This window comes from Balaenoptera musculus, chromosome 7 (genome assembly GCF_009873245.2).
Source record: "Balaenoptera musculus isolate JJ_BM4_2016_0621 chromosome 7, mBalMus1.pri.v3, whole genome shotgun sequence".
In the NCBI taxonomy this organism is placed as follows: Eukaryota; Metazoa; Chordata; class Mammalia; order Artiodactyla; family Balaenopteridae; genus Balaenoptera; species Balaenoptera musculus.
Window position 1 is genome coordinate 5,951,522 of NC_045791.1, and position 27,028 is coordinate 5,978,549.

At 54.2% G+C, this 27,028-nt stretch overlaps 1 protein-coding gene across 1 annotated transcript in view; it reads right to left on the minus strand.

The window, feature by feature from the left end:
* MYO7B (myosin VIIB) overlaps positions 1-27,028 on the minus strand; it is a 103,116-nt gene that overhangs the window by 27,456 nt on the left and 48,632 nt on the right. Inside the window, exons 11-22 of the mRNA XM_036856979.1 lie at positions 26,208-26,327; positions 25,765-25,907; positions 21,616-21,826; positions 20,848-20,983; positions 15,582-15,745; positions 11,312-11,449; positions 9,391-9,543; positions 8,744-8,842; positions 6,951-7,045; positions 3,658-3,742; positions 1,784-1,990; positions 783-953 (exon numbers count right to left, since the gene is read on the minus strand). Of these exons, the coding sequence (XP_036712874.1) occupies positions 783-953; positions 1,784-1,990; positions 3,658-3,742; positions 6,951-7,045; positions 8,744-8,842; positions 9,391-9,543; positions 11,312-11,449; positions 15,582-15,745; positions 20,848-20,983; positions 21,616-21,826; positions 25,765-25,907; positions 26,208-26,327 (1,722 nt within the window). The remainder of the gene's footprint in view (positions 1-782; positions 954-1,783; positions 1,991-3,657; positions 3,743-6,950; positions 7,046-8,743; positions 8,843-9,390; positions 9,544-11,311; positions 11,450-15,581; positions 15,746-20,847; positions 20,984-21,615; positions 21,827-25,764; positions 25,908-26,207; positions 26,328-27,028) is intronic.

Below are 27,028 nucleotides of genomic sequence, written 5' to 3' on the forward strand. Positions count from 1 at the left end.
TTATCCACTGCCCCTTGTGTTGGGGACCTCCCCGACCCTCACCCTCGGTGGGCCCCTGGTGGGCTGCCGGGTGCTGGGCGGGCCTCGGTGTGAAAGCCCCAGGTACCTGGCACCCTCTGCCTGCAGACCTGGGCTCTCCAGACACCCCCCACTCCCTACCCGCCTCCTGCTCGCTTCCGTCAAGTGCTCCTCCAGTGGAGGGGGGCCGGGCTGCCGGCACTGCACAGATGATCTGTGTGGGGGGAGCCTGGGCGGGGGGAGGGGGAGGCATGAGCACCTTGGGGGGCGCCTAGGTCACTGGCCCAGAGCAGGATGCGGTGTGAGCCAACGGGACAGCCCCGGAGCTGCCCCCTCCTGCCCGCCCCCCCCGCCCGGCCGCCCCCTCCTCCCCCCCCCCCCATCAGACACGGCCTCCTCCTGCCGTGCGTTTTGTACCTCGGGTCCCCAGGTCACATACGGCAGAGCAGCGGCCACCCAGGTGCTGTGTGACAGGGGCCGAACACATGTGGGAAACGCTGCTCGATTGAAAGCCCAATGACATTCGCACAGTAAAGGCTCTAGGAAGCCTTGCAGGTGAGAAACCTGCTCAACTTGAAAGGGTTTGACCACAGAGACCGTCGCTCCTCTTTTGTCTGCATCTTCACCCAGGACCGCAGAACTCACTTCAACACCTACCTTCTCCATCGGCTCCCCGAGCTGAGTCTTGGCTTTTCAACAAAGCCTAGAGGTTGGCCCCTAGACAGAGCCCCCCACCGCCGCTGGGCCGGCAGGGCCTGTCTTACCTCGACGTGCGGCGTGGCCTGGTCCTCCTGCCCGCCCATCAGGGAAGGCAGGAAGCCGAACACCTGCTCCACCATCTCCGTGTCGGTGACAGTGTCGTAGATGGACTTACGCTTCCTCCTGGGGACAGCGCTTGGGCTTTTCTGCTTTTCAGCGGGGACGACCAGAGGCCCCTGCACAGACACCCCGGGGGCCACGGTTACCACAGGCCCGGCGGGGGCAAGCCCCTCCCGGAAGCCAAATAAACCTCCTCCTGCCGTATTTGTCCAAATCAATACATTTCCCTCTAAAATCCTAGGTTTTAAAAGCGAGAGGGACTGGAGATAACCAGCCTGGGCCTCTCCTTTCCCAGTGGATAGTTAGAGGTCCAGAGAGGGGAGATGCTTGCTTGTCCTCACAGGGCACCACGCCAAAGCCCGAAGACCCCCAGAACCTAGCTGCAAAACCCACCCAGGCCCACCTGGTCCCTTCACAAAGAGCACCAAGGTTCCCCTGGGAGAGGGCCCTGGGCCGGCCCTGGTTTGTGGCCCGTCCGGGGCCATGTGGGTGCAGGAACACGCTGCTGACATGTCTGGGGCTCTGCCCTCTTTCTTGCTCTGGCCACTGTACTAGCACTGTGCTCCGGGGACCCATTTTCATCTACGGAGCAGGGGCAGACTTCATCCTAGGCCCTCTTCCTTATCACCATTGCCAAACGAGCAAGTTCTGAGGAGTGAGGTTGAGTCTCAGGTGCTGTCCGAATGGAGGAAATGGGATCACGCAAGGGTGAAATTTCAGAACGCAGGGATATGCATCTTGGCGCCACTCCCCTGCTCCCCGCCCTCCCGCCTCTCTTGCCCGGACTCTCTTGAAGGCTCCTCTTGGTATTTCTTGGTATTTTTGGACCTGGAGGGGGCAGGAGTGTCTGGTGGGAGCCCTGTGTTGCTGCTTACTCCTCCTGCCTACTCTCCCTCACGTGGGCCCGGCCATCTCCCACCTGCCCGAGAGGGCAGTGACCACCTACATTGGCTTTCTGCCGCCGGACAGCTAGGCCCCTGGCGTACGCCTGGATGACCACCACTGCCCTCCTCTTGGCCTGGACCTGCTGGCGCACAAGGTAGCCCCTGCAGAGGGCCTGCAGCTGGATCATCCTCTGCCGCATGGCCTGGTACTGCTTTGTCAGCAGGTGGCTCCGGGCAATGGCCTGCAGACGCTCAAAACCCAGGAGGACCTGCGGAGGCAAGAAGGACGGGCGCTCACAGAGAGGCCTGGGCCCAGCCGGGCACAGAGCAGAGAAAGGCCTTCCCGAGGGGACAGAGAGCAAGGGGCAAGGTGACCTCACAAATCAGCTTTACAGTTACCTGCTTTATGGCAAAGCGCGAGTGCTAAAATTTTATGTGCCTGTGAGTACGAGCGTATTAAATGAGTTATACTTGTAAAGCAGTTAGAACAGAGCCTGGCAAGAAATTAGTGCTAAAGAAGTCTTTTTAAATGGCGTAAATAGGGCTTCCCTGGTGGCGCAGTGGTTGAGAATCTGCCTGCCAATGCAGGGGACACGGGTTCGAGCCCTGATCTGGGGAGATCCCACATGCCGCGGAGCAACTAGGCCCGTGCGCCACAACTACTGAGCCTGCGCGTCTGGAGCTTGTGCTCCGCAACAAGAGAGGCCGCGATAGTGAGAGGCCCGCGCACCGCGATGAAGAGTGGCCCCCGCTTGCCGCAACTAGAGAAAGCCCTTGCACAGAAACAAAGACCCAACACAGCCAAAAATAAATAAATAAATAAATAAATAATAAAAATAAAGGAATTCCTTAAAAAAAAAAAAAGAAAAAAAATGGCGTAAATAATAAGGTAGTTTCCTGGTAGTTCTGCCAGTCACAGAGAACTGGTTTGGGTGTCACATGCGTGATACGATTCCAGAGGCCTTGCTTTTCACACCTGCAGCCAAGTCCAGCCAGCTTGTGTGGAGCTAGAGCACCTGTGTGGAGGCCTATGGCCGGCTCCATCAAGCTAATCCCTCAGGGATCTTGAAAATCAAGAGGAAATAATAAACTATGAGTACCTGCTTCTATGCTGCAAACACACCCTAGGCCACAGCAGTCCCCAAGCCTCTGGGATGGCTCCTGTTGGCTTCTGAAAGACCAACCTAACGGCTGCCAGGTGTGAGGGGTCATGCTTCATCTTACAGGTTTGGAAGTCACACAGACATGCATCCAAACTCCAGCTCTGCTGCCTACTGATGGCGTGCTCTTGGGGAAATGACTTAATTTCTCTGTGCCTCGGTTCCTTGACATACAGCGTTGGCTTAACAGTAAATAAAAGGATGCACACAGAGCAACAGGCCCCAAGTGGCCTTTCCATCCATATCAGCTGCCAACGTGCCCTTGTGAGCATGGAATGCGGACAGGTCTGGGTCAGTTTTGCTGATGTGACCACTGCATGTCCCAACCACAGTCGCAGCCATGACCAAGACAAGCAGTCAAACAGACCCCACAGGACACGGTTAAAGGTTGCTCTGGTTTGTTTGTTGTGCAGACACTCATTAGCAGCGCCTGTGGTCAAGGAAAAAATTAGAAAAAAAATGCTTGAAACAGAAAATAATCAATCCATTAACCTATTTTGTTGCCTGGAAAAAAGCCACCATCTAATTTCAGAGTAAGACATCTCATTCTAGCTCTGGAGATGCCCCAAATTCTGCAGGAGAACGCTTTGAAACCTGCAAACCGTGTGACCTGACACTGTGCTGAGAAGAGTGTGTGGGGTGCTGAGGTCTGGATCACGCCTGTGACTGATGTGATGCTTCCTGCCCCAGCTCTCACAGTCATAAACAAACGTCAACATTCGTATCTAATTGGACGGCTGCTCCTGCAGGCTCCGCCTCCCACGTGAGTCTCTTACCAGCTTGAAGTTCCTCTGGCTGTAGTAGCCTTTCCACCAGGCCTGGAGGGTCACAGCTGCCTGCCTCTGCCTTAGGAACTCCTTCCTAGAAGCGGAAATGCAAGTCAGTGGTAACAACCACAGACATTTTAAAGCCTTTGGGGGGGAAAAACTGATTTTAAGGGAAGAGAGATAATGAAATGTTGGGGGAAATGAATGCATACAATATTTCTTTTCCAGAAGCCTTTATAGGCTGAAAGACAGGTTAGGAACTTAAAATCTACGGCCAACAACTAAATTTGTGAATGAGGACAGTCCAGTTTTTATTTATTTATTTAAATTTATCTTTTTTCTTTTTCTTTTCTTTATTTTTTTTGGCCATGCCACGCAGCTTGCGGGATCTTAGTTCCCCAACCAGGGATCGAACCTGTGCCCCCTGAAGTGGAAGTGAGGAGTCCTAACTGCTGGACCACCAGGGAATTCCCGAGGACAGTCCAGTGTTTAGAGTGAGGAGAAAAAATTTCCTCATTCCCCCCAAAGATCTCTGAAGGGATAAAACCCATTTCCAACTTTTTATTCATTGCCAGACTCCGCCCCCTCCTCTGGCCACTAGCCCAGGGGTTTATCAGAAATCAGGTCAGAAGTCTCAGGACCAGAGCTCCTCTCTGGGGGCAGGTCAAAGCAGAGGGCAGCCCCCAGACCCAGGCAGCCTGGCAAGCTCCATCAGACTGCTCCCTCCACACGGAGGAAAGTGGGCTGAAAACTGGAGGAGGTAACCTGAAACCTCGCCTCTGGGGAGTCAGAGGTGCATACGGATGTACCTTTTCTCCCACACTTAAGTGAGTTTTCTTAGCACTTCTAATAATTTTTCAGGGTATTTTCTTAGGTTTAGGAAAATAGATCTCAATCATATTAAAATCATCTTCGGGGAGTTGGGGGAGGGGGAATTGGATGAAGGTGGTCAAAAGGTGCAAACTTCCAGTTATAAGGTTAAGTACTAGGGATGTAATGTACAACATGATGACTATAGTTAGCACTGCTCTATGGTACATATAAAAGTTATTAAAAGAGTAAACCCTGGGGCTTCCCTGGTGGCTCAGTTGTTGAGAATCTGCCTGCCAATGCAGGGGACACGGGTTCGAGCCCTGGTCTGGGAAGATCCCACATGCCGCGGAGCAACTAGGCCCGTGAGCCACAACTACTGAGCCTGTGCGTCTGGAGCCTGTGCTCCGCAACAAGAGAGGCTGCGATAGTGAGAGGCCCGCGCACTGCGATGAAGAGTGGCCCCCGCTTGCCGCAACTGGAGAAAGCCCTCGCACAGAAACGAAGACCTAACACAGCCATAAATAAAAAAAAAAAAAAACAAAAAAAAAAAAAAAAAGAGTAAACCCTAGGAAGGATTTCCATCACAAGGAAAAAAACATTTTTTTCTTTTGTTTCTACATCTATATGAGATGGTGGATGTCCACTAAACTTATTGTGGTAACTGTTTCATGATACGTATAAGTCAAATCATTATGTGGTACACCTTCAACTTGTACAGTACTGTAAGTCAATTATATCTCAATAAAACTGGGGGATAAAAACCAAAAACCAAAACAAACAAACAAAAAAGGAATAAGAAAAAAATCATCTGGAAAATTTCAATATTTATTGATGCCTGGGTGCCGTGCAGTCCAATTAAGTCAGAATCTTTGTTGATGGGTGGACAATATATATCTGTATATCTATCTATTCAATATTTTTTGGTGCATGTACATACACACACACACACACACACTCACATGATGATTCTAATATAAGGCCAAAGTAAACAACTGAGTTATCTAAAAATAAAGATAATTGGTCTCCTTTCTAATATTTATACCAGTGGTTCTCAACTGGGGGTGATTCTGCCCCCCAGGCACACTTGGCAATGTCGAGACACATTTTTGGTTGCCATGACCGGGGGCTGGGGAGGAGAATGCTACTGGCATCTAGTGAGTAGAGTTCAGATGCTGCTGAACACCCTGCAATGCCCAGGACAGCCCCCTGTAGCAAAAAGTTATCCAAGCAAAATGTCAGTAGTGTTGAAGCTGAAAAACCCTGATTTCTATATTTTCTTTAAATTTCTTGTCTAATTGCATTGGCCAGAACAGCGAGAACACCATTAATTACCAATGGTGATCACTTCTGGGAAGATGAAGTAGACATACTTTCCCTTACTCCTCCTGCTAACTACAACTAAAAACCCCTAGACATTATACATAAAACAAACATTAAGAAGACTCTGAAACATGGAGAGAAGAAGGAAGACCAGCTAAGGATCTCAGACACAGTGGTAACTTCTCTGGATTTCTTTTTGCCTCACATACTCTAGACTAGGAGCTGAAGAAGAAGGCAGTCCAGAAATGACAATGGGCACAGACCAGAAAGACCCCAAGAAAAGCCTTCTCTCTCTACCAAAAGGATCAAGAAAGGGGCAGTTTAGCAAGACAGAAAACTTTTAGATAATAACCAAGTCTACTCCAGTGAAACACCGTGTAAACAACTGTGGTTCCCCCACCTACACCAGAAGATGCCCAGTGGAAAGCCTAGACGTCCACCCTCACCTGGGTTGTATAGGAAGTCATCCTTGATGGGTAGTAATGAGCCCACCCCCAACAATGGCAGTGGAGACCACGGGGGAATCCTGAACCTGTATGGCCTTCTAAGCCACACCTCCCCGCCTCACGACCGTGCTTGCTGGTGCCCATGGCCGATATTCCTGTGGCTCAGCCACTTGCTTGCATTTTGTCCTATCTGGGTTTCCAGGCCTTCTTATGGTTGGCAACGGGCCGACAGGACAGCAGGGAATGGCACCATGGGACCTGCCGAGACCCTTGGACGTGGTGAGGGGGAGGGAGGCGGTAATATGGCTGATTTACTGAACCTGGACTGAAATTCAAGCATTATCTTCTTACTGACCAGGGAACCGAGTCAAAGACAGTTCTTTTCTTCCCTCCAAAACCAACCACCTCATAAAACCAAACCCATACATTCTCTAAGACAACTGAAGGAGAGCGCCGAGATACAGTCGAAACCAGAGCTGATGCTTCATTTGCCTCTTGCTTCCGTGGTGGATTTTGTCCTCCACCCCAAACATTCAAATAATGTATTAGAATTCTCTGGCCAACACAGACTGCAGTGTCCCTGGTCAGGAGGTCCCGACAGCGCTTCTGCCTCGGTTACCCCGAGAGGGGGACCAGTGGGAACTTGTGGCCCTTGGGGGGTACAGGCCTGCCCAGGGCACAAGGCGGGTGGGTGTGTGGGCTGGGAGGGGGCAGGGCGGGCACCTGTATCTGTAGCCCCGCAGGACTCTCTGGATGCTGACGGCAGCCTTGTCCAGGGCCTGGCTCCTCTGTACCGCCAGCAGGGTTTCCTGGTTTTCCTGGGATGGGAGAGATCTCATCATGCAGCTGCCCCGCCGCACCGCCACTCCCCCACCTGCAGCCAGAAGTCAGGGTCTCTCAGACTCTTCCCACACTGCTCCCAGGAGGGCGGGCAGGGGAAGGGGCCCTCATGTTGCCACCGCTGTGGCTCAGAGCAGAGAACCGCAGCTACATCCCCAGCCCCAATCCAAGAACTTCCCATTTTAGCTCTTTCTTCTTGTTAATTCGATCTGGGAAATTTCACTTCTGCTCCGGAGAACCCAAGAGGGGGGCAAAAAATTTCCCCAAAGCTGTATTTTATTTCCCAAAATTCATGTGCAACGCGCATTCAGCTGTAACAGAGATGCATGCTTGTTTCCATGTAAACATGAATTCCAGCCTTTGCATAGACTTCACGGTGTGAGGTGATGAGCCATGTTCATCCCTGAGCGGTGACTTTCCCTGGCCCACCTCCCTGCTGCCCCTGGATCCCGGGCCGGAAGGAAGGGACTGTCTTTGCAGAGGCGAGACCAGCACGGCCCTTTGGTAAGTGATGGGCAGAGGCCAGGGGCTTGGTGGCCCTTCCTGCCCCCATCAGTCTTGCATCAAGCAAGCACTGGGTCTCTTCGTGTGCCTGGGTGGGCCCTGGGGACACAGAGATGGACTAGACCCCCGACTGTGGCCTCACGGAGCAGCCAGGGAGGGGGAGGGATGGAGGGGCGGGCACTCTCCTCCCCTCCTTGGCCATCCACCCACGCTGACCCCACTCTCCATACCACACCCTCCTGGGCAGCGGCCCTGGGACTCCCCAGACCTCTTCCCTCTGCCAGCCTCACCTCCCCAGTGGAGTCTGAAGCCCCTCTGCTTCTTCCTTCCTGTCAAGCCCCAGAGTCCCAGCACAGGCAGACCTGACTAACGCACGGACAGACGGACAGACCCACTGGAGAGCTGGGGCTGGGAGGACAGACAAGGACGTTTGGGCAGGCTTTACGGGGGAAGAGGACAGAGTGGAGGCCTCAGGAAGGGCAGTGGGGACGAGGTGGGGTGCGGGGCGGGCTGGCAGAGCCCTGATTCTAGCCCTGATCTTCTCTTCCTCCCTCTCTTTCTCGCCCTGCTGACCTGCCCAAGGTGTGTGAGGCTAGGAGACACGGAGGTTCTCTCCCTGTGGCTCTCTGACCCAGTTTGCAATCCTGGAGGGCCCGAAGGCCAGCCTCAAGGGCGGGAGGCTGCGTCTGCGTGACCTTGAGCCTCCCTGTGAGTTGATGGAGAGGCAGGTGGGAGGTGGGAGATGGTGCTGCTTGCACTGGCCCGCCAAGGAGCTGTCATGGGGGGAGGGGGGCACACTGCCTCCTGCCTGAAGCCCCGCCTCTCCAGGGAGGCAGGGGCGGGGCTTCCCAGGTCGGACTGCAGACTGTGGCCCCGGGCCTCAAGGGCTGTTCTCGGGGACAGTGGGAGACCTCCCTCAGCTCCTTCTTGCTCTCCCGCGGTGGCTTGGAGGCAGGCCCTCCTTCTCCTCAGGCCTCGCCCTAAATGTCCTCCTCTGAGAAGCCCCCGGGCTTTCACGGGCTGGGCCGGGCTCTCCCCCGACCCCCTGCCTCCCTTCCCCCCTAGAGTGGCTTTCTTGAGGGCAGGGGCCACGCACGGGGCAGGCGCCCACGGGCACCAGACAGGCCACACAGGCTTCAGGAGGCTGAGGACCAGCGCGTTCAGGGTCTCACCTTCAGGAAAATTTTGGTCTTTCCCACTTTCCAGTCTTTGTCTGTGCCCAGCCACATTTCGACGATGCGCAGGGTCATCTGGCGAAACTTGCCCTGAAGCTGCCAAAGAGAAACAGGAGGGGCTCTGTGGAGTCCCGCTGGAGCCTGAGGTCCCTCCTCGGGGGCTTCCTAGGGAGAGGGGTCCCTCTGCTCCCACAGGTGTCGCCGTCAGGGGCTCCTGGATCAAGGGTGGGGCCCAGGGGACCACGAGGCCACCACACCTTGTAGGGCCTGGGGCCTCAGTGTGGCCGTTGGACACGGGCAGCCCAAACTTCAGGATGGCCGAGTGTTCGGGGAAGGCTGGGAAACAGGAAGGGTCCTGCTCCCTGGCCACTTATCACCTCTGTGACATTCTGCCACGTAAAAGAGAGTGTTTGCTTCTAACTGCGGATGCTCCTAGAAGGAACATATTCAGTGGCTAGCCTCGTCCAGAGAAGGGAAGCAGGAACGGGGGTCATTTCAAAGCTTGGAGTCCAGGGAGGGGCCCTGGGCATCAGGTGGGCAGCCCGCTTGGAACGGGGGCCGTGCGGGCGCCCAGAGGCGGCTGGGTTCTGCGCATGCGCACGCCGCCTGTCGGGGCCCGTGGGCCGGGCTGCGGGGACGCACACCTCCGTGCGCACGGCGCTGGGCAGCAGGACGCGGAACCTCTGCGAGAACTCCTCGAACGAGTAGCGGATGGGGAATCCGGACTTGCGGATGTGCACCGTCTCCATCATGCCTGAGTAGCGCAGCTGCCAGAGGCACAGCTCCCGGTTGAAGAGCTGCGGGCGCAGAGGAGAGGGGCTGATGGCGCGGGCCGCCCCCTTCCCGACCTCCCTGCCACCAACCCTTCGGCCGTCCACCAAATGCAGGAGAACGAAGCAAACGCCTGGTTTCATGAACGTTCTGTTTTGAAGGGAGATATTTGGTTGAAGTCGCTGCCAAGTCCTGGAAGTGTTTCCCAAGGAGATAAAAAGTCGATAACATACGAACTGGGACACCCACAAGAACACCAGATACTTCCCGCATTTTCAGAATATGCAAAGTATGAGGAATATCAAAGTGTTTTTGCATATGCCACGTTTAAAATTTTTTGAAGTACCCCCAAACAATGATGCCCAAGGACACGGCTTCCTTCTGGCCTTGCCTGTGTTGGGGTGACTGGTGCCCCTGCAGTCCTTCCGGCTGGGGCTCCATCGTGCCTCTCACACTCTAGTGGAAGGAATAAGTACCTTTCCTACTTTGAGTGTGAAAATGTTCTAGTCAACTTAGTCTCTCCATCCTCCAGAGATGGGTATTTGGAGAGGAACTTGGCCACGATGCTTTGCACAGGGGTATGGGGTCTCAGCCATGGCCCCAAGACTCTGCATGGCTGGGACCCTCGAGAGCCCCCCTCCACCTCCAACCAGGAGTGTCTGGGGACTAGGGGCAAGCCCTCCAATCTGGCAAGCCCACCAGCACCTGGAAACACGAAGGGCCACAGTAGTTAGTTTTGGGCAACCTCTTAGCTCCCATTTATTTTTTCTGGTGGGCCTGGTGCTTCTCCTTTAATCTTTACAACAGCCCTACCTGGTGCAGTACTTAGCTCCAACTTAAAGACAAGCTGCCTGAGGCGCAGGGCCATGCTCCTGAGTGGCTGAGCCAGGGTTCCTACCTTGAGCCTTCCTGGCCCCTCAGCCTGGGCTCCCCTACACCCGCACAGCAGCTACCAACTCCCAGAAATGTCTCAGCCGGAGGCACCCACAAGACCTGAGAATGATCCTCAGGCCCCCCACCTGTGGGCGTGGGTAAGGACCTCTGGGAGCACAGTTACTCTCTAACACCTGTGCATTGTGCTTTAAGGAAGACACACTTTGGATCTCCTGGGCCAGCCTGAATTTCATATGATTTTATACTTTTCAAAAAGGCACTTCATTTAATGTAATCTTATTTCTTTTCTCTTATAAGATTTTTTGTGTTTTTGAATCCTTCTATCTCCTCTCAGATGGCATCTCCCAGTTTCTGGAATCCTGTATTTGCAGCCTCTGGGTGGGATTCCCAAGCCCACACGTCAGGGGCTGGGCAGGCAGCAGGTTCCCACCCCACCCCACACATAAGCAGATAAAGCCGCCTTCCAAGGGCTGCATGGCCTCAGGTCTCGGTGACCAGCAGTTGGTGTCAGTCTCTAAAATCACAGTACTGGTTGCTGCCCCTTACGGAGTGTGGTTTACTTATGCAGGTGTGGCAAAAACGTCACGTGCAATCCTTGCTACCCCCTGCAGGTAGGCAGATCCTGAATTTACGGAAGAGGAAACTGAGGCTCAGAGAAGCAACACACCTGGCCAATGGCAGGCGAATGGCAGGGCTGAGACAGTTGAGGTCCGGGTGATCCAAAGCCCTGAAGGTCACAGACCTTCGAATGGCCTAGACTGGTCACCTTGCCTCAGTACCCCCCATCTGTAAAATGGGGGCAGATAGCTCTAAAGCTGCTCAGACACTTGTGCAGGGAGTGACATGACCCCAGATGCCATCAGACTCATCCAGTAGAGGCCCTCTCCCTCCCCGCATTACCAGTGGCTTCTTGTACTCATTGGGTTTGATGCAGCGGATGAAGTAAGGCTGGCAGTTGGTCAGGATTTTCATCAGCTTGTCCAGGGACTGCTTGAACTGGCCCGCCAAGGTGGAGGGCCGCTTGCTGGAGTCTGCAGACTGCAGGCAAAAGCACAGGGCACAAGTGGGGGGCTGGGGAGCTTGGCCTGGGGCACAGCTGACCCGTGGCACAGTGAGGGCTTCTGCCGAGGTCCCGCAGGTGGGCAGGGCTACATTCATCCAATCGCTCATTCATTCATCTAGCACAGGTTCCCCAAGTGCCTATGTGTGCAGGTGCCCAGCTAGACACTGGGGACCCAGAGCCAAGTAAGACAGGGCAAGCCTCCTGTCTAGGGGTGGGGCCCCCCAAGTGGGACGCACAAGATGATGCACCAGGGTGAGGAGCGAATGTGAGAACTCCCAACTGTCTACCTCACCATTCTACATTTTCAGTTTTTGTATCGGTTTTATTTGCTTTTTTGTGTGTTTTATACTGTACATTGTAAGCATTATAGTAAATGTCTACAGTTTTAAAATACATGTATTAAAATGATGGATGCAAGAGAAAACAAGAGCCCAAGCCCCGGGCCAAGAGTAGTGTGTGTTTTTGGGCAATGCTGGCCTTGGACCATGCTCCTTGATCAAACCTTTCCAAGGTCGAATGTTCCTGAGCAAATGTATGTACTGCCAAATTGCATCAGTCTGGAGACACGAGTTCACCGTTTAACACCTCTGAAAGCAGGATGCAATCACCGGCAGGCCTAATGACAATGGGCAGCATTTTCCTGTTGTTCCGGTTTATAAAATAATGTGCATTTCCCTCCACTGTCATTCTGTTCCCTGAAACCTGTGGGACATGCTCTGGTGTCCCCACAGGGCCAGGACCAGGCTGTGCTCCGGCCTCAGCTGTGACATCCAGGCTGGCTCCGTGAATGCAGAGGGTCTGGCCCGGCTCCGCCTGGTTCCAGACCTGGGCAATTCCTGCACAGCCTCGCGGCTCCTTGGTGACCCCCCTGGGCTGGCTCTGCACGTGGTCGTGCTGTGGGCCCTGGGCGCTAAAGCCTCAGGAGTACAGGTCGGGGTGGGGATGATGAGAGGTCAAGGGCACCTCAGTGTGGCCAGAGCTGACTGTGCGGCATGGGGTGGGGGATGGGGGGTGTCCTCTGCTGCACCCACAGTTGCTGAGCCACTGAGCCAGCCTCATCTCCCTGCCTGGGGTGGGGGAGCTCCTCGTCAGGTGACTCACGGGGCTTTTGTGGAACAGTCACTGTTAAGGGGTGAAGGCACGGCTGGCAGTGGGTGGGCAGACCCGCACCCTGCTCTGACGTCCTAGGCTGCTCTGAGGAGCACCTGGGGCTCTCTGCTGCCCACCGCCCTGGCCAGGAGCCTCAGTGCTGCTGCCGCCACACCGCACACACACACACCACATACCACACACACACACACACCACACACACACACCACACACCACAGACACACACACCACACACACCACCCCACCCACACCACACACACACACACACACCCCACATACCACACACACACACACACACCACATACCACACACACACGCACACCACATACCACATACCACACCACACACCACACACACATACCACATACCACACACACACACACACCACACACCACACACCACATACCACACACACACACACCACACACCACATACCACATACCACACACACACACACCACACACCACATACCACACACACCACATACCACACACACACAAACACACACACACCACACACCACCCCACATACCACTCACACACAACCCACACACCCCCCCCCACACCACACACCACATACCACACACAACACATACCACACACCACACACACCACACACACACACACACACACACACCACATACCACATACCACACACACACCACATACCACACACACACACACCACACACACCACATACACACACACACACACCACACACCACATACCACACACACACATACACACACACACCACACACCACATACCACACACACACACACCACACACCACATACCACACACACACATACACACACACACCACATACCACATACACACACACACCACATACTGCATACCACACACACACCACATACCACACACACACACACCACACACCACATACCACACACACACATACACACACCACACACACACACACCACACATACACACACACACACATACCACACACCACACACACACACCACACACACCACACACCGCGTACCACACACATACCACACACACACCACATACCACACACACACCACACACCACATACCACACATGCACACACACACCACACACCACACAAATCACACACCACACCACAACACCACACCACACACACACACCCACACAACACCCCACCACACACACACAACACACAAACACACCACATACCACACCACATACCACACACACATACCACACACACACACCACATACCACACACACACACACCACACACCACATACCACACACACCACATACCACACACACACACACCACATACCACACACACACACACACACATACCACACACCACATACCACACACACCACATACCACACACACACCACACACCACACACACACCCCACACCCACTCACACACAACCCACACACCCCCCCCACACACCACACACCACAAACCACACCCAACACCCCCCACACACCACACACCCCACACACACCACATACCACACACACCACACACCACATACCACACACACACCACACACACCACATACCACACACCCACATACACACACACACCACACACCACATACCACACACACACATACACCACACACCACACACCACATACCACACACACACACCACATACCACACACACACCCCCCACACACACACACCACATACACACACACACACACACACATTACATACACACACACCATACACCACATACTACACACACACCACACACCACATACCACATACACACACACACACACACACACACAAACCCACACACACTACACACACCACACACCACATACCAACACACACACCACACACACCACACACACACCACACACCACATACACACACACACCACACACACACACACACACCACATACCACACACGCACACACACACCACACACCACACAAATCACACACCACATACCACACACACACATACACACACACACCACACACCACATACCACACATACACACACCACACACCACATACCACACACACACACCCCACACACCACATACCACACACACACATACACCACACCACACACCACATACCACACACACACACCACACCACATACCACACACACACACCACACACACCACACACCACATACCACACACACACACCACACACCACATACCACATACACACATACACACACCACACACCACATACCACACACACACACACCACACACCACATACCACACACACGCACACACACACACCACACACACACATACCACACACACCCCACATACCACACACACACACCCCCCACACAGCACACACACACAAACTACGTACCATGCACACACACACACACCACACACACACACCACACACACACACCACACACCACATACCACGTACACACACACACATAGCACACACCGCATACCACACACACACCACACACACACACACACCACATACCACGTACACACACACACACCACACACCACACCACATACCACACACACACCACATACCACACACACACACACCACATACCATGTACACACACACATACCACACACACCACACACCACACACCACGTACCACATACCACACACACACACGCCACATACCACGTACACACACACACATACCACATACACCATACACACACACACCACCCACACCACACACCACATACCACACACACACACACCACATACCACGTACACGCACACACATACCACACACACCACACACACACACACCACATACCACACACACCACACAAAACACACACAGAGACCGATATAGAAAGAAACAAGATAAAAACCAAAGCAGGTGGGCCCTCTAGAGTCCACCACTCACTGGGAAGCAGGCGGAGTCCCGTTCCCCCGCCCCCGCCCCGCCTGCTGCCCCTGAAGCCCCTCCCCGCGTTTTCAGCCACCTCTGCCCCGCCCCGCCTGAGAATCCCCGACCCCAGACCCCGGGACCCGGGCTGGGCAGGGCCACCGAGCCCACCTTGAAGAGCTGGTTGCCCGCCGGCACCCGGACGATGGTCCCTCGGCCCCGCTTGAGCTCCGAGGACTCCAGCCCGAATATCTCCCGCAGGAACTTGTTCCGGGAGGAGCGGACCAGGGCGAGTATGTCCTTGCTCAGCACGTCCCGGTTCTTCTCCAGGAAGCCTGCAGGGAAGCAGAGCCCCCCACCCAGCTCAGCCACCGCTGCTGACTCCGGCGAGGGGCGGGCGCGGTGCAGACACGAGCCCCCCGCAGGCCACCCCCTCCAGGCCCGCCTCCATCACCGGGGAGCGGCGCCGGGGGCTGTCACGGCCACGGCCACATCCCACGGCCCCCGCTAGCCCCCATCCCCACTGCCGCCCCCATCCAAGCCGCCCCCAGGCCTTCCGCCTGATTACCCTGCCTGCCTCCTGCGCCTCCCTGCCTGCCTGGCCCCTCTGCCCCCAGGGGCCTTCCTGAGAGGGCGCATCGCCCGTCACCCCTCTGTACCTTTCCTCTGCTGCCAGTGCCTGCTTTCCTCCTCCTCTCTCCCCCGGGGCCTCCACCCCGCCCCAGGGAGACCTCATGTCTCCCCCAGGCCCTGTGTCCCACCCCAGGGGGTTTCATCTCTTCCAGGGGGGCCTGCAGCCTCCACTAGCTCTCTGGGGCCCTCTTCCCTCCTAACCCACCCAGGCCAACTCTGGTTTGTGCTTCAGGCCAGCTCAAGCGTCGTCTATCCCAGGAGGCTCTCCTGTCCCACAAGTGGGGTGAGAGGCCCTCCTTGGGGCTCCCTTACGCCCTGTCACTCGGCTCAGGGGTGGCCTGAGGACTTCGCATCTGCTCCACCAGCCACGGCTCCCCGGGTGGACCATGGGCAGGAGCGAGTGCATGCCCCTCAACATCCCAGCAATCCCAGCCACCGCTGTCACTGCCACATGCACCCAGGAACCCACTAGCAGCACCGCAGACGGAGTGTCCGTTTCACGTGCAGTTTAGACCTCCCCGAGGGCAGTGCCTGCAGGCTCTCCTCCGGGCTCTGAATTTCCGGGGACCCTGGGCAAGTATGATTGAGGCAACTGCGTGTTTACATAAAGGAGCCAAAAGAAGAAGAGAAGGGAAAGGAGAAAGTACAGAAACCTCCCCACCCCTCATAATCCCTGAAAATCTGGCAGCCTGGTCACGTCCAGGCAGCTTGCAGTCTGGAGAGGAAGACCTGGGCACTCCCGCCTGGAGGCCCACCCTTCCCAGCTGGCCGGTCTGTGCAGGAGCGGCCACTTGAAAACGCCCCTGCGGAACCAGCGCGGGGGCAGTAGCTGCTTTGCTCCTCCTGGAAGCCCAAAACGGGGAAACGAAAGAAATTAAACACCATTTGGCTTCCTGGCTTCAAGGATGGGGGGGGGGGTGACTTGCTGATTATGAGGTCCTGAGACGTATTTCCCTCTTCGTCATAAGTTTAAACTGCACTGGTCTTGGAAATGAACGTGTGCCCATAGGCATTGTGCGCACATGCGTGTGAGCATATGTGTGTGCTTGGACAGAGTAGGGTTAAGAACAAAGCATGTCTGTCACTCACTAAGGAGACCCTGAGGGCCTGGGAACCCCAGGGCCCCTCTACCAGCCCTGCTCTGGGGCCTTGGAAGGACTTTCTAGGGCCAAGGGGCCCTCCAGCCTAAGGACTGAGCCTCCAGAAATCAGGGAGGGCAATGTATGGGCTGAGCTGTGTGCCCCCCAAAATCCGTATGTTGAGGCCCTAACCTCCAGTACCTCAGAATGTGACTATATGTGGAGAGAAGGGCCTTTAAAGAGATAATTGAGGTAAAATGAGGCTGTTAGAGTGGGCCCTAATCCAGTCTGACTGGTGTCGTATAAGAAGAGGAGATAAGGGACTTCCCTGGTGGTGCAGTGGTTAAGAATCCGCCTGCCAATGCAGGGGACATGGGTTCAGGCCCTGGGCTGGGAAGATCCCAAATGCGGCGGAGCAACTAAGCCCGTGTGCCACAGCTACTGAGCCGGTGCGCCACAACTACTGAAGCCTGTGTGCGGAGAGCCCGTGCTCCGCAACAAGAGAAGCCACGGCAATGAGAAGCCCGCACACCGCAACCAAGAGTAGTTCCCGCTCGCCACAATTAGAGAAAGCCTGTGCGCAGCAACGAAGACCCAACGCAGCCAAAAATCAAAATAAATAAATTTATTTTAAAAAAAAAGAAGAAGAAGAGATTAGGACCCAGAGACAATAAAGATGCCAGAAGAGAGACATCAGAAGGAACCAGTCCTGCCGACATCTTTGTCTTGGACTCCTGGCCTCCAGAATTGTGAGAAAATACATTTCTGTACGCATCTGTGGAACTTTGCCACGGCAGCGCTGGCCAACGAACAGAGGCGTGGGTCTGGGGGTGAGCAGACAGCACCCCTCCCCTGCTGCCATGGGAGAGAGTGGACCACCTGAGGCAGGGCACAGAATCGCAGGGAGAAGGCACTGGAAGAGGCTGCTTCTCGAAGCCAGGCTAGATGAGGACCCGGGGCCTGCTGAGGGATTCACCCAGCAAGGGCCCGACCCTGACTTGTCCTCATGCTTTGAGTCACCCCACATTTTAGTGGGGTGCATTCTTAAATTCTTAGGAATTTGAGTAGTGTATGGTCTCTATTTTGTTCAGAATTTAAAAGTGATAACCGATGAAAGACTTTTCTTATTCCCTCTAATTCACATTTACAGGATATCAGAAGCTGATACAATATTGAAATACTAAGTGGTACTAAGGAACTACAAAAATACTATAGGACTTCCCTGGTGGCGCAGTGGGTAAGAACTCGCCTGCCAATGCCGGGGACACGGGTTCAAGACCTGGTCCGGGAAGATCCCACATGCCGCGGAGTAACTAAGCCCATGTGCCACAACTACAGATCCTGTGCTCTAGAGGCCATGAGCCACAACTACTGAGCCCGCGTGCCACAACTACTGAAGCCTGCACGCTAGAGCCCGTGTTCCGCAATAAGAGAAGCCACGGTAATGAGAAGCCCACGCACCGCAACGAAGAGTAGCCCCCGCTCGCCGCAACTAGAGAAAGCCCGCGCGCAGCAACGAAGACCCAACACAGCCAAAAATAAATAAATAAATTTATATATAAAAAAAAACAAAAGCAAACAAGCAAAACAACCCCAAAATACTATAAAGCTCATCTGTGTATCTCTGCCATTTAACAGTTAATTTAACAAAACTATAACTGAATTGTATGCATACCAAAAAAAAAAAAAACCCCACACGGCCTGGTGTGGGGTGCAGGGAGACCGCATCAAGGGTGGAAGAAGGGAGCCTGGTTTCCCCTCTGAGAGCAGGTGCTGTGAGAGGAGGGGACTGGACCGGGAGCTGGGGCCATGCGGCCCTCGCCAAGCTGGGAGTGGTGAGAGCCTAGGCGAGGCTCCAAGGCCACCGAAGCCCCTCTCCCAGCTGTGTGCCAGGAGGCTGCTTTCTGCAGGTGGGGACGGGCAGACACTTGGTGGCACCCTGTGCCTCTCCAGGCTTAGGCGAAGCCTCCCCGCCCCAGGTGTTCTCAGAGTCGGGGGAGGGTCAAGGCACCCCTGGGCTCAGTCCCTCAAAAGACAGAGTAAATGGGGCTCAAGTTGTCAGCACAGCAGGGCGCCAAAAGAAAAACCAGCAGGCCCATCGTCAAAGAGCGTGAATAAAATTTTGCACTCAGAAAGAAGCTACCTTAATCTTAGCATACAGGAAAGCTTCAGGTCACTTCAAAGACTAAAACTTGGCCTTGAGTAGCCCATGGAGGTTGCTGCGCTCAGTGTCTTTGTATTCTGGGATTCTGGGGTCCCGCTAGCTCTGGTCTCTCCCTTTCGGAAGAGCCCCAAAGCCAGGATCTGGTGGGAACTACGAAGGAGCAGCCTCGCCTCCTTATTTTTCCAACAGAAATAATCCCCTGACCTCCTAACACTGCCCCTCCTCTATGTAAAACATCAGCCCCTCCTGCTGCCTTGTCCCTCCACCTGAAAAGTGCTTGGAACATCCCTGACTCCGAGTTTCCATTTAAACAGATCAGAGCAACTCCTCATTTCTCCATACGAGCCCCACAGTGACACTATGACCGTCTGCCTCGTTTTCCTGACCACAGCATTCTCTGGCCACCTTTCCCATTTTTCTAAGCACATCAGCAGATTGACCACCCCAGGTCTTTATTTCTCCAATCAAAACCATGCCTGACCTTATCTCAGCATATACACTTTCACTACCAAGAGAGTGAAAAGGTAACCCACAGAATAGGAGATAATATTTGCACATTCTGTATCTGTTCAGGTACTTACAATAAAAAAGAAGACAATTAGCATGTGCTCATAAGGAGCTGGAGAAATTGGAACCTTCATATATTGCTGATGGGAATGTAAAATGGTGTAGCCGCTTTGGAAAACAGTTTGGTGCTTACTCCAGAAGTTAAATAGGATTACCATATGACCCAGCAATTCCTCTCCTAGGTATATACTCCCAAGAAGTGAAAACATATGTCTACATAAAAATTTGTACGTGGGGAATTCCCTGGCAACCCAGTGGTTAGGACTCTACGCCTTCACTGCCGAGGGCCCGGGTTCAAGGATCCCGCAAGGTGCGGGGCGCGGCCAAAAAATTAAAAAAATTTCTTTAAAAAAGGAAAACTTAAAGTTTTGTACAAGAGTGTTAATAGCAGCATTATTCATAATAGCCAAAAAGTGGAAACAACCGAAATATCCATCAATTGATGAAAGGATAAACAAAATGTGGCATATTCGTACAGTGGAATATTGTAATTTAAAGAAACAAAGTACGGACACATGCTACAACGTGGACGAACCATGAACACATTATGCCAAGTGAAAGAAGCCAGTCACAAAGGCCACATGGTGTATGATTCCGTTTATGTGAAATGTCCAAAACAGGCAAATCCATAGAGACAGAAATCAGTGGTTGCCTAGGGCTGGGGAGAAATGAGGAATGACCGCTAATGGGAGTTTCTCTTTTGGGTGATGAAAAAGTTTTAAAATTGTGGCAACAGCTGCATAATTCTGTGAATATACTAAAAACCATTGAGTTGTAGACTTCAAATGGGTGAATTCTACGGTATGTGAATGATCTCTCAATAGAACTATTACCCACAAAACAAAACACAAACAAACATGCCTGGTCCATTCCATTCCCTCTGTCCCATTGCTGGTTCTGCAGAATGACCTAGTCCCCTGAGCCTTCTTTCCTTGGCCTCCCTGGAGTGCTCGGGATTTGGAAGGAAGGGGCTGCGGAGAGGAGCTGCACCCACCTTCTGCCTGGTAGTACACCTCGCCGGCAAAGTGGGCGATGCCAAATCGGGCATCGTGGATGTTCTTGGGCTGCAGGAAGGCCTTGTTGTTGGCATGGACATTCTTCAGTTTTTGCAGCAAGGTGGTGTCTGTCCCCTGGAAGAACGGACACCCTATGGGCTGAGGTCCCAGAGTCCAGCCACTGGGAGGTCAGCTGGCACAGCCCCAGGTCTCAGGGGCTCCCTCAAGGGGGCGAAACAACTGGGTTCAGAATGACTGAGGGCCTTTCTACAGACAGCAAACGGATGCCCAGGTGGCGGCAGCTTGTTGCGGTGAGTGAGGACAGAGGCGGGAGTGGAGACTGGGTCTCTCTCCCACCGCCAGCTCTCCTGCTCCGCCCTTCCCTACAGCTGCCCAGGGACCAGAGCTTCTCCCTTCTGTGGATCAGAGCTCTCACTGACTACATTTGAGAATCCATCTCCCCAAGGACAGGCAGAGTCCCCCAAAGTGAGAATGAAAGTGTTTCCTTGTCTTGAACCCTCTGCAGCCCTTGACCCACAAGGCTGAACAAGCCCCCTCTTGGGGTGTGTCCTTGAATCTAAATAATGCATGCTGGGGAGTGGGAGTGAGGGTAGAGTCAGGTGCCTTCCTGCAGGAGGCAGGCCTTGAAGGAGAGGAAGGCTGGAAGGCTGGGGCTTGTCTGCTAACCCCCGGCAGAGGTTCCAGCAGCCCCGGAGTTTCCCACGTGTGGGGTCTCCACCCGAGGGGCAGCGGGCCCAGGGGCGCACCTGTGGGAAGTGGCTCTCTTCGTCCAGGAGGGAGATGATGCTCAAGGGCTTGAGGGCCAGCAGGTCCAGCGTGGGCAGGTTGTCGTGGTAGTGGACGTAGTCCCAGGCGATGTGCTCGGTGCGGTACTCCTCCTGCTCCATGGTGAACACGTGCTGCACGAAGAGCTGTTGCAGGTGCTCGTTGGCCAGGTTGATGCAGAGCTGCTCGAAGCTGTGGGGACAGGGTCGCCCCGGGCGGGGCAGGGTTGGCTCGATCGCTACTGCAGCCGGCCACTGGCACACAGCTGCACACCCCCAAACACATGCATACGCCGACACACAGCCTCCCTCTTCTTCTACCTCCACCTCCATCACCTCCTCCGCCCCACGGCAAACAGACTCAGAGACATGAGGAGGCTCTGTGTATCATCAAGCCCCTGCCTTTGGCTCCTTACGGTCCCCTGCAGTCCTCTGCCAGGCCTGCCTATCCTGACACGGAGACAATCCCTGGGGGACCAAATGTCCGGTAGCCACCCCAGCATCCGTGGGCAAGTGGCCTTGGTATTAAGATGAGCTTCTGGCTGGGCTCCTTTGCATCAACCAGACATACCCCCTACCCCCACCCCAATCCTCCCAACGTGTTCTTCCTCCTGGGTTCCCCACCTTGGAAAATGGGTCCGCCACTTATCTCCCCTAGCTCAGGTCAGAAAGCAGCCCGTCATGCCTGACACCCCTCTCTCCCTCCTCCCCAATTCCAATCAGTTGCCAAAGTCTGGTCCACGCTTTCTCCAACACAGACCTGTTTACTTCTTTTCACCGCCACTGCTGCTACCTTAATCCAGGCCACGCTTCTCCCTCACCTGGAGCGCGGTAACAGCCTGCTCCTGGCTCTGCCTCCCTCCAGCCTCACCCCCGCAATCACCCTCCACAGCCACTAGGGGGAGCAGATCTGATCCCGCTCTCCCCCTGCTTCGAATCCTCGCGGACCTGGGCGCCCATTGTGTTCGGGATCCAGACAGACAGTGACACGGTAGAAAGCCTGCCCGTCTCTGCCAGGGAGTGGCCGAGGGGCACCCTGGACTTCTGGGTGCTGGGAAGGCACCTTGCCCCTCCTTACCTCTGAGTCTTCTTCACACGCGTAAGCCCCCTCCCCTCCCTCCTCTGACCTGCTTGTTCTGTTCACCCTCTGGGTCTCACTTAGGCATTTCTTTTTCAGGATGTGTTGCCCATTTATGCAAAGCCGCGCGGTACCCGGGACTTGTTGTTCAAGATCTGTTAACCCAAGAGAGTTAACACACCGCCTGCAGAGTGTGGACTAAGAATGCTGCCTGCCATATCAGTAAACAAAGGGTGTCACAGCCATGAGCCCCGAGGGAACTCAGGATGGAGACAAGGAATGGCCACCATCTAGCAGTCAGCAGACTGCAGCCACCCCCAACGGTGCAGATGGAGGAGACTCAGGATGAGAAAGCACAGGATACTGGCCTCGGATAGCTGAGGTGCCTATCAAAGGAATGATTTCAATGAGCCCTGACTCTTGCATCTTCCCATACATAGAAAAGCGCTAAATGCCTTAACTTGGGATGTCTGATTTTCTTTAATTAACAATAATCTTTTGATGTTCCAACTACCTGCCCTTTGTTGCAAAACTCTTATATGCCTGGGGACGCCCCTCGCCTCCTCGGAGCAGTTTTCTCAGAGTTGTTTGAGATGCTGTCTCCTGGGCTTCAAGTCCTAAGAACGTCCACTGAATAAAACATGACTCTCAACTTTGAGGTCGTGCACTTTTTTTCAGTCGACAAGAGCGCTCGGTGAACCCTGGTCGGGCGAGTGACACAGCCCTGCTCCTTCACGTGGCCCCCAGACTGCAGCCCTGTCGCAAACCCGGCTCGCGGCTCCTTCACGGAGGGTCCTTGCATAAATGGCCAGATCCCCTACAACCAACTACTCGTCCACCTCCACAGGGTCCAAAAGTGTGCTTGGTCTGCTCAACGGCCCCTCTCAGGGCCAGAAACCAATGATCAGAATCACTTTTTAGTTTACTTAGAGCTTGCATCGCGTTGGGCTGAGTTCTGCTAGCCCTACCCCATCCCACCTGCCTGCAGAGAGCTGGTCCTGGGAGGCTGTCATCCCCCTGTGCTTGCGTTTGGAATGGCTTGTATCTTAACAATCGTGGCCAAGTTGTTAGGGAAACCACTGACCGAAACCACCCGCCCTGGCCAGGCCTGATAGTAACCACTTGCATGAGTTATCTTAAACAGGAGGTCCTGGTAAGGAATGTGGAACTAACAAGCTACCACCAAGTGGAAGAATTCGGGAAAGGTCAAAAGAGAGAGGAGACACCAGTCCATATGTCCTACCAACCTCCCAGAATCTTTCTCGCTGGAATCCATCTTGGCTGAGCGATGTGCGCGCCACCAGGAAGGACCCTGAGTCAGAGCGATTGGCCAGAGACAACCCAGAAACTAACCCCATCACCATAAAACCTGAGACTGCGAGCCACATGGCAGAGCAGTTCTCCTGGGTTCCCTTAGCCTCCTGCTCTCCACCCGGGCACCTCTTCCCAATAAAGTCTCTTGCTTTGTCAGCACATGTGTCTCCTCGGACAATTCATTTCCGAGTGTTAGACAAGGGCCCACTCTCGGGCCCTGGAAGTGGTCCCCCTTCCTGGAACAAAGGGACCTTCTAAGACTTCAGTTGGAGATAGGGCCTCAGGCAGGGGCATGCCAGGGTCAGGACAGCCCCTTGGCTCCTCTGACAGTTCCCAGAGGCCTCCACTTGGAACCGAAACCAAGCAGGACCCTGCGGGACCCTCCTAGGTACAAAAGCCCCTCTGCATCCCCTGTTTCTTGTTTGTAGAGAAAGGCTTTAGTCTCCTAGGCCATCCCTGAGTTCCAAAGAGCAGACTCAAGCAGTTACTAATTAGGGAAGTGAGGAAATGCAGTCAAGAAACAATAATGCAGTGATAAAACAGAGTCCTAGTTCTTCCTCAAGGGGTATACATAACAATCTGATGCATCTCTTTGAGTTCTTCTACAGAAACTAAGACCCCTGCCCAGGTGGAGGATGGTGACTACACGCTGACCACAAGCACGTAGACCCCAGACTGGTTGGAACCAGAAGGTTGATGATTAAGCTACGTGAAACATCACCCCATTACCTCACCACCAACCAATCAGAAGAAAGTCCACAAGTTGATCACGTACCCTGTGACCCTCACCCCAAAAGTTGCCTTTAAAAAACTTTCCCTGAAAGTCATCAAGGAGTTTGTGTTTTGAGCATGAGCTGCCCGTTCTCCTTGCCTGACCCTGCAATAAACGCTGTGTTTTCCTTCACTATAGCCCAGTGTCAGTAGATTGGCTTTGCTGCACATTGGGTGAGCAGACCTGAATTCAGTTCGGTAACAGAACCAACTCTAGGCTCCATCCAGCCCATCCCTTTAAGTGAACCAGGCTCACCTGGGTAAGCTAGGTCACGCATGTAGGACGCCTCCTGCTTGCTTGTCCCCAGTCCTCATTTCCTTGTCCTCCGGCCCCCGGATAACACCCCAGAGCAACACCTGTCCTCATCTGGCCCCACTGCCTGGCTCCCCTCACCACACCTCTCTACCCCCACCTCCAGCCTTCATCACAGTCTCAGCTGGGAATTACTTTTCTGAACTGCCTCCTGCCTCCAGATCTTTAGCCTCCAGACTGGGACACTGGATCAAAAGTGTCCTGCCTCACCTTACCCCTGCCAAACTGAAGAGTCAGTGATGGGCCACAAACCCCATTATCTAGTATGATATCCCACCTAGATGCAGTTGCATCAGTGTTACTGATTTCCATTTTCACCCTAACCACATGTGATGATTCACTCTAGTTCATGAGGAGAGCGGATGGCTCAAGAGGGGTGATGAATGCTGAGGTGCTTTTAGCCTGACTCTCAGGGATGCTTTTAGTTATGTGGCCTTTTCTAGACATGTTGTGGATGCCAGGGGATGTGCACGGACCACCCACCTCACTGAGGAAAGCCATAGTCTTGCTGAGGGACTCACCCTGGTGTCTGTGAGCAGAGGTGAGAGGTCCTGCTCCTAGCCCAGAGGGGGAGGAACGCCTACCCTCCAGCTGGCTCAGAGAAGAGCTAAGCTTATCTTCCATTTTCCAAAAGCAGGTGCACTGATCTCCATACCTATTTTTCTGGAAATTTTCAAAACCAAATATGTCCAGGAGGCCGATGGTCCTTCGCACGTTTTTGGGGTCCTGGGCAGGTGGGGTGAAAATTGCAGCGTTGATTTTCTTGAGAATCCACAGGAAGAGGTGCCCATAGATGCCCTGCGGAGACATGGGGTAGAGCCCACAGGCTTTGATGTACAAGAGGAAGGCTGCCCCTTTCCAGTTCACCTGGAAAGGCTGCAGGCACACTGGATCTCATGGACCTACTCAGGGAGATCATCCCTACTTTAAGGTAAGAAACCACCCTGGAGAGACTAGGCAGCCCATGGTCACCAGGCAGGTGACCGGCAGAGTTGGGACTTGCCCAGCTATCTCTGCCCTTTCCTGCTGTCCACCCACAAGGCAAGGAGCCATGCTCAACAGATTGACACGCGGGCATCTTTTCCCGCAGCTCTGTACCTTGACGAAGGCATCCCTCCGGTCTGCAGCCTGGGCGATGTTCAGGGGCCTGGTGACAAACTCCCCACGGATGATGATGGAGTGCTTGATCAGACAGTCTCGGAGTGCCTGGTCCTTCACCTGGAAGGCAGGTGGGGGCTGGCATCACAGCTGACTGAGCAGGGCCTGGCGCCAACACCTTGTCTCATGACCAAATACCCTATGCCCAAGGCCTGAGGGTCGGAGATGCCTGTGATTAGGGCCAGAGTCAGGATGCTGGGCAGGGCCCGGTCCAGGGTCAGTCTGAGCACTGGGGTATCAGTGCTGGGGAAAGATGCACAAGCTGGGTGGGCCCCGAGCACGCTGGTTGCTTGGTTGACCAGTCCTGTGCTGGTCTCCTGGTGCTGGGCCCACCATTGGGTGGACCCTGGGAAACAACGGGAAGGAAGGGCTCTGAGGCCCGGCCATTGACATCTGGATACGCCCCAACTGACGTCGCTCCTGCCTGGAGGCCAAAGACCCAAGGGAGCAAGAGGATTCTGGATGGAGTCCCTCCCACCACGCGGGGAAGACTGAACCAGCAAAAACCGAAGGTTTCTAAGAACCCTGAACCACATGAAGAGCATTAGCAGCAAAACATGCCCACCTAATGTGATTGCTTTTTCCCCCTCCCCTTCTGATTCTATTAATTTCCCACTGGACCTGTCAACGGGGTGTCATTTGTAGAACATTACAATGCCCCATCGCTCCAAGTCAACGCTCTATTTGGTCTCCTTAATAACGTGTAGGGTGAATGGTCTGAGCACATCCCACGGGCCCAGAATAGCACAACTCATGGAGAA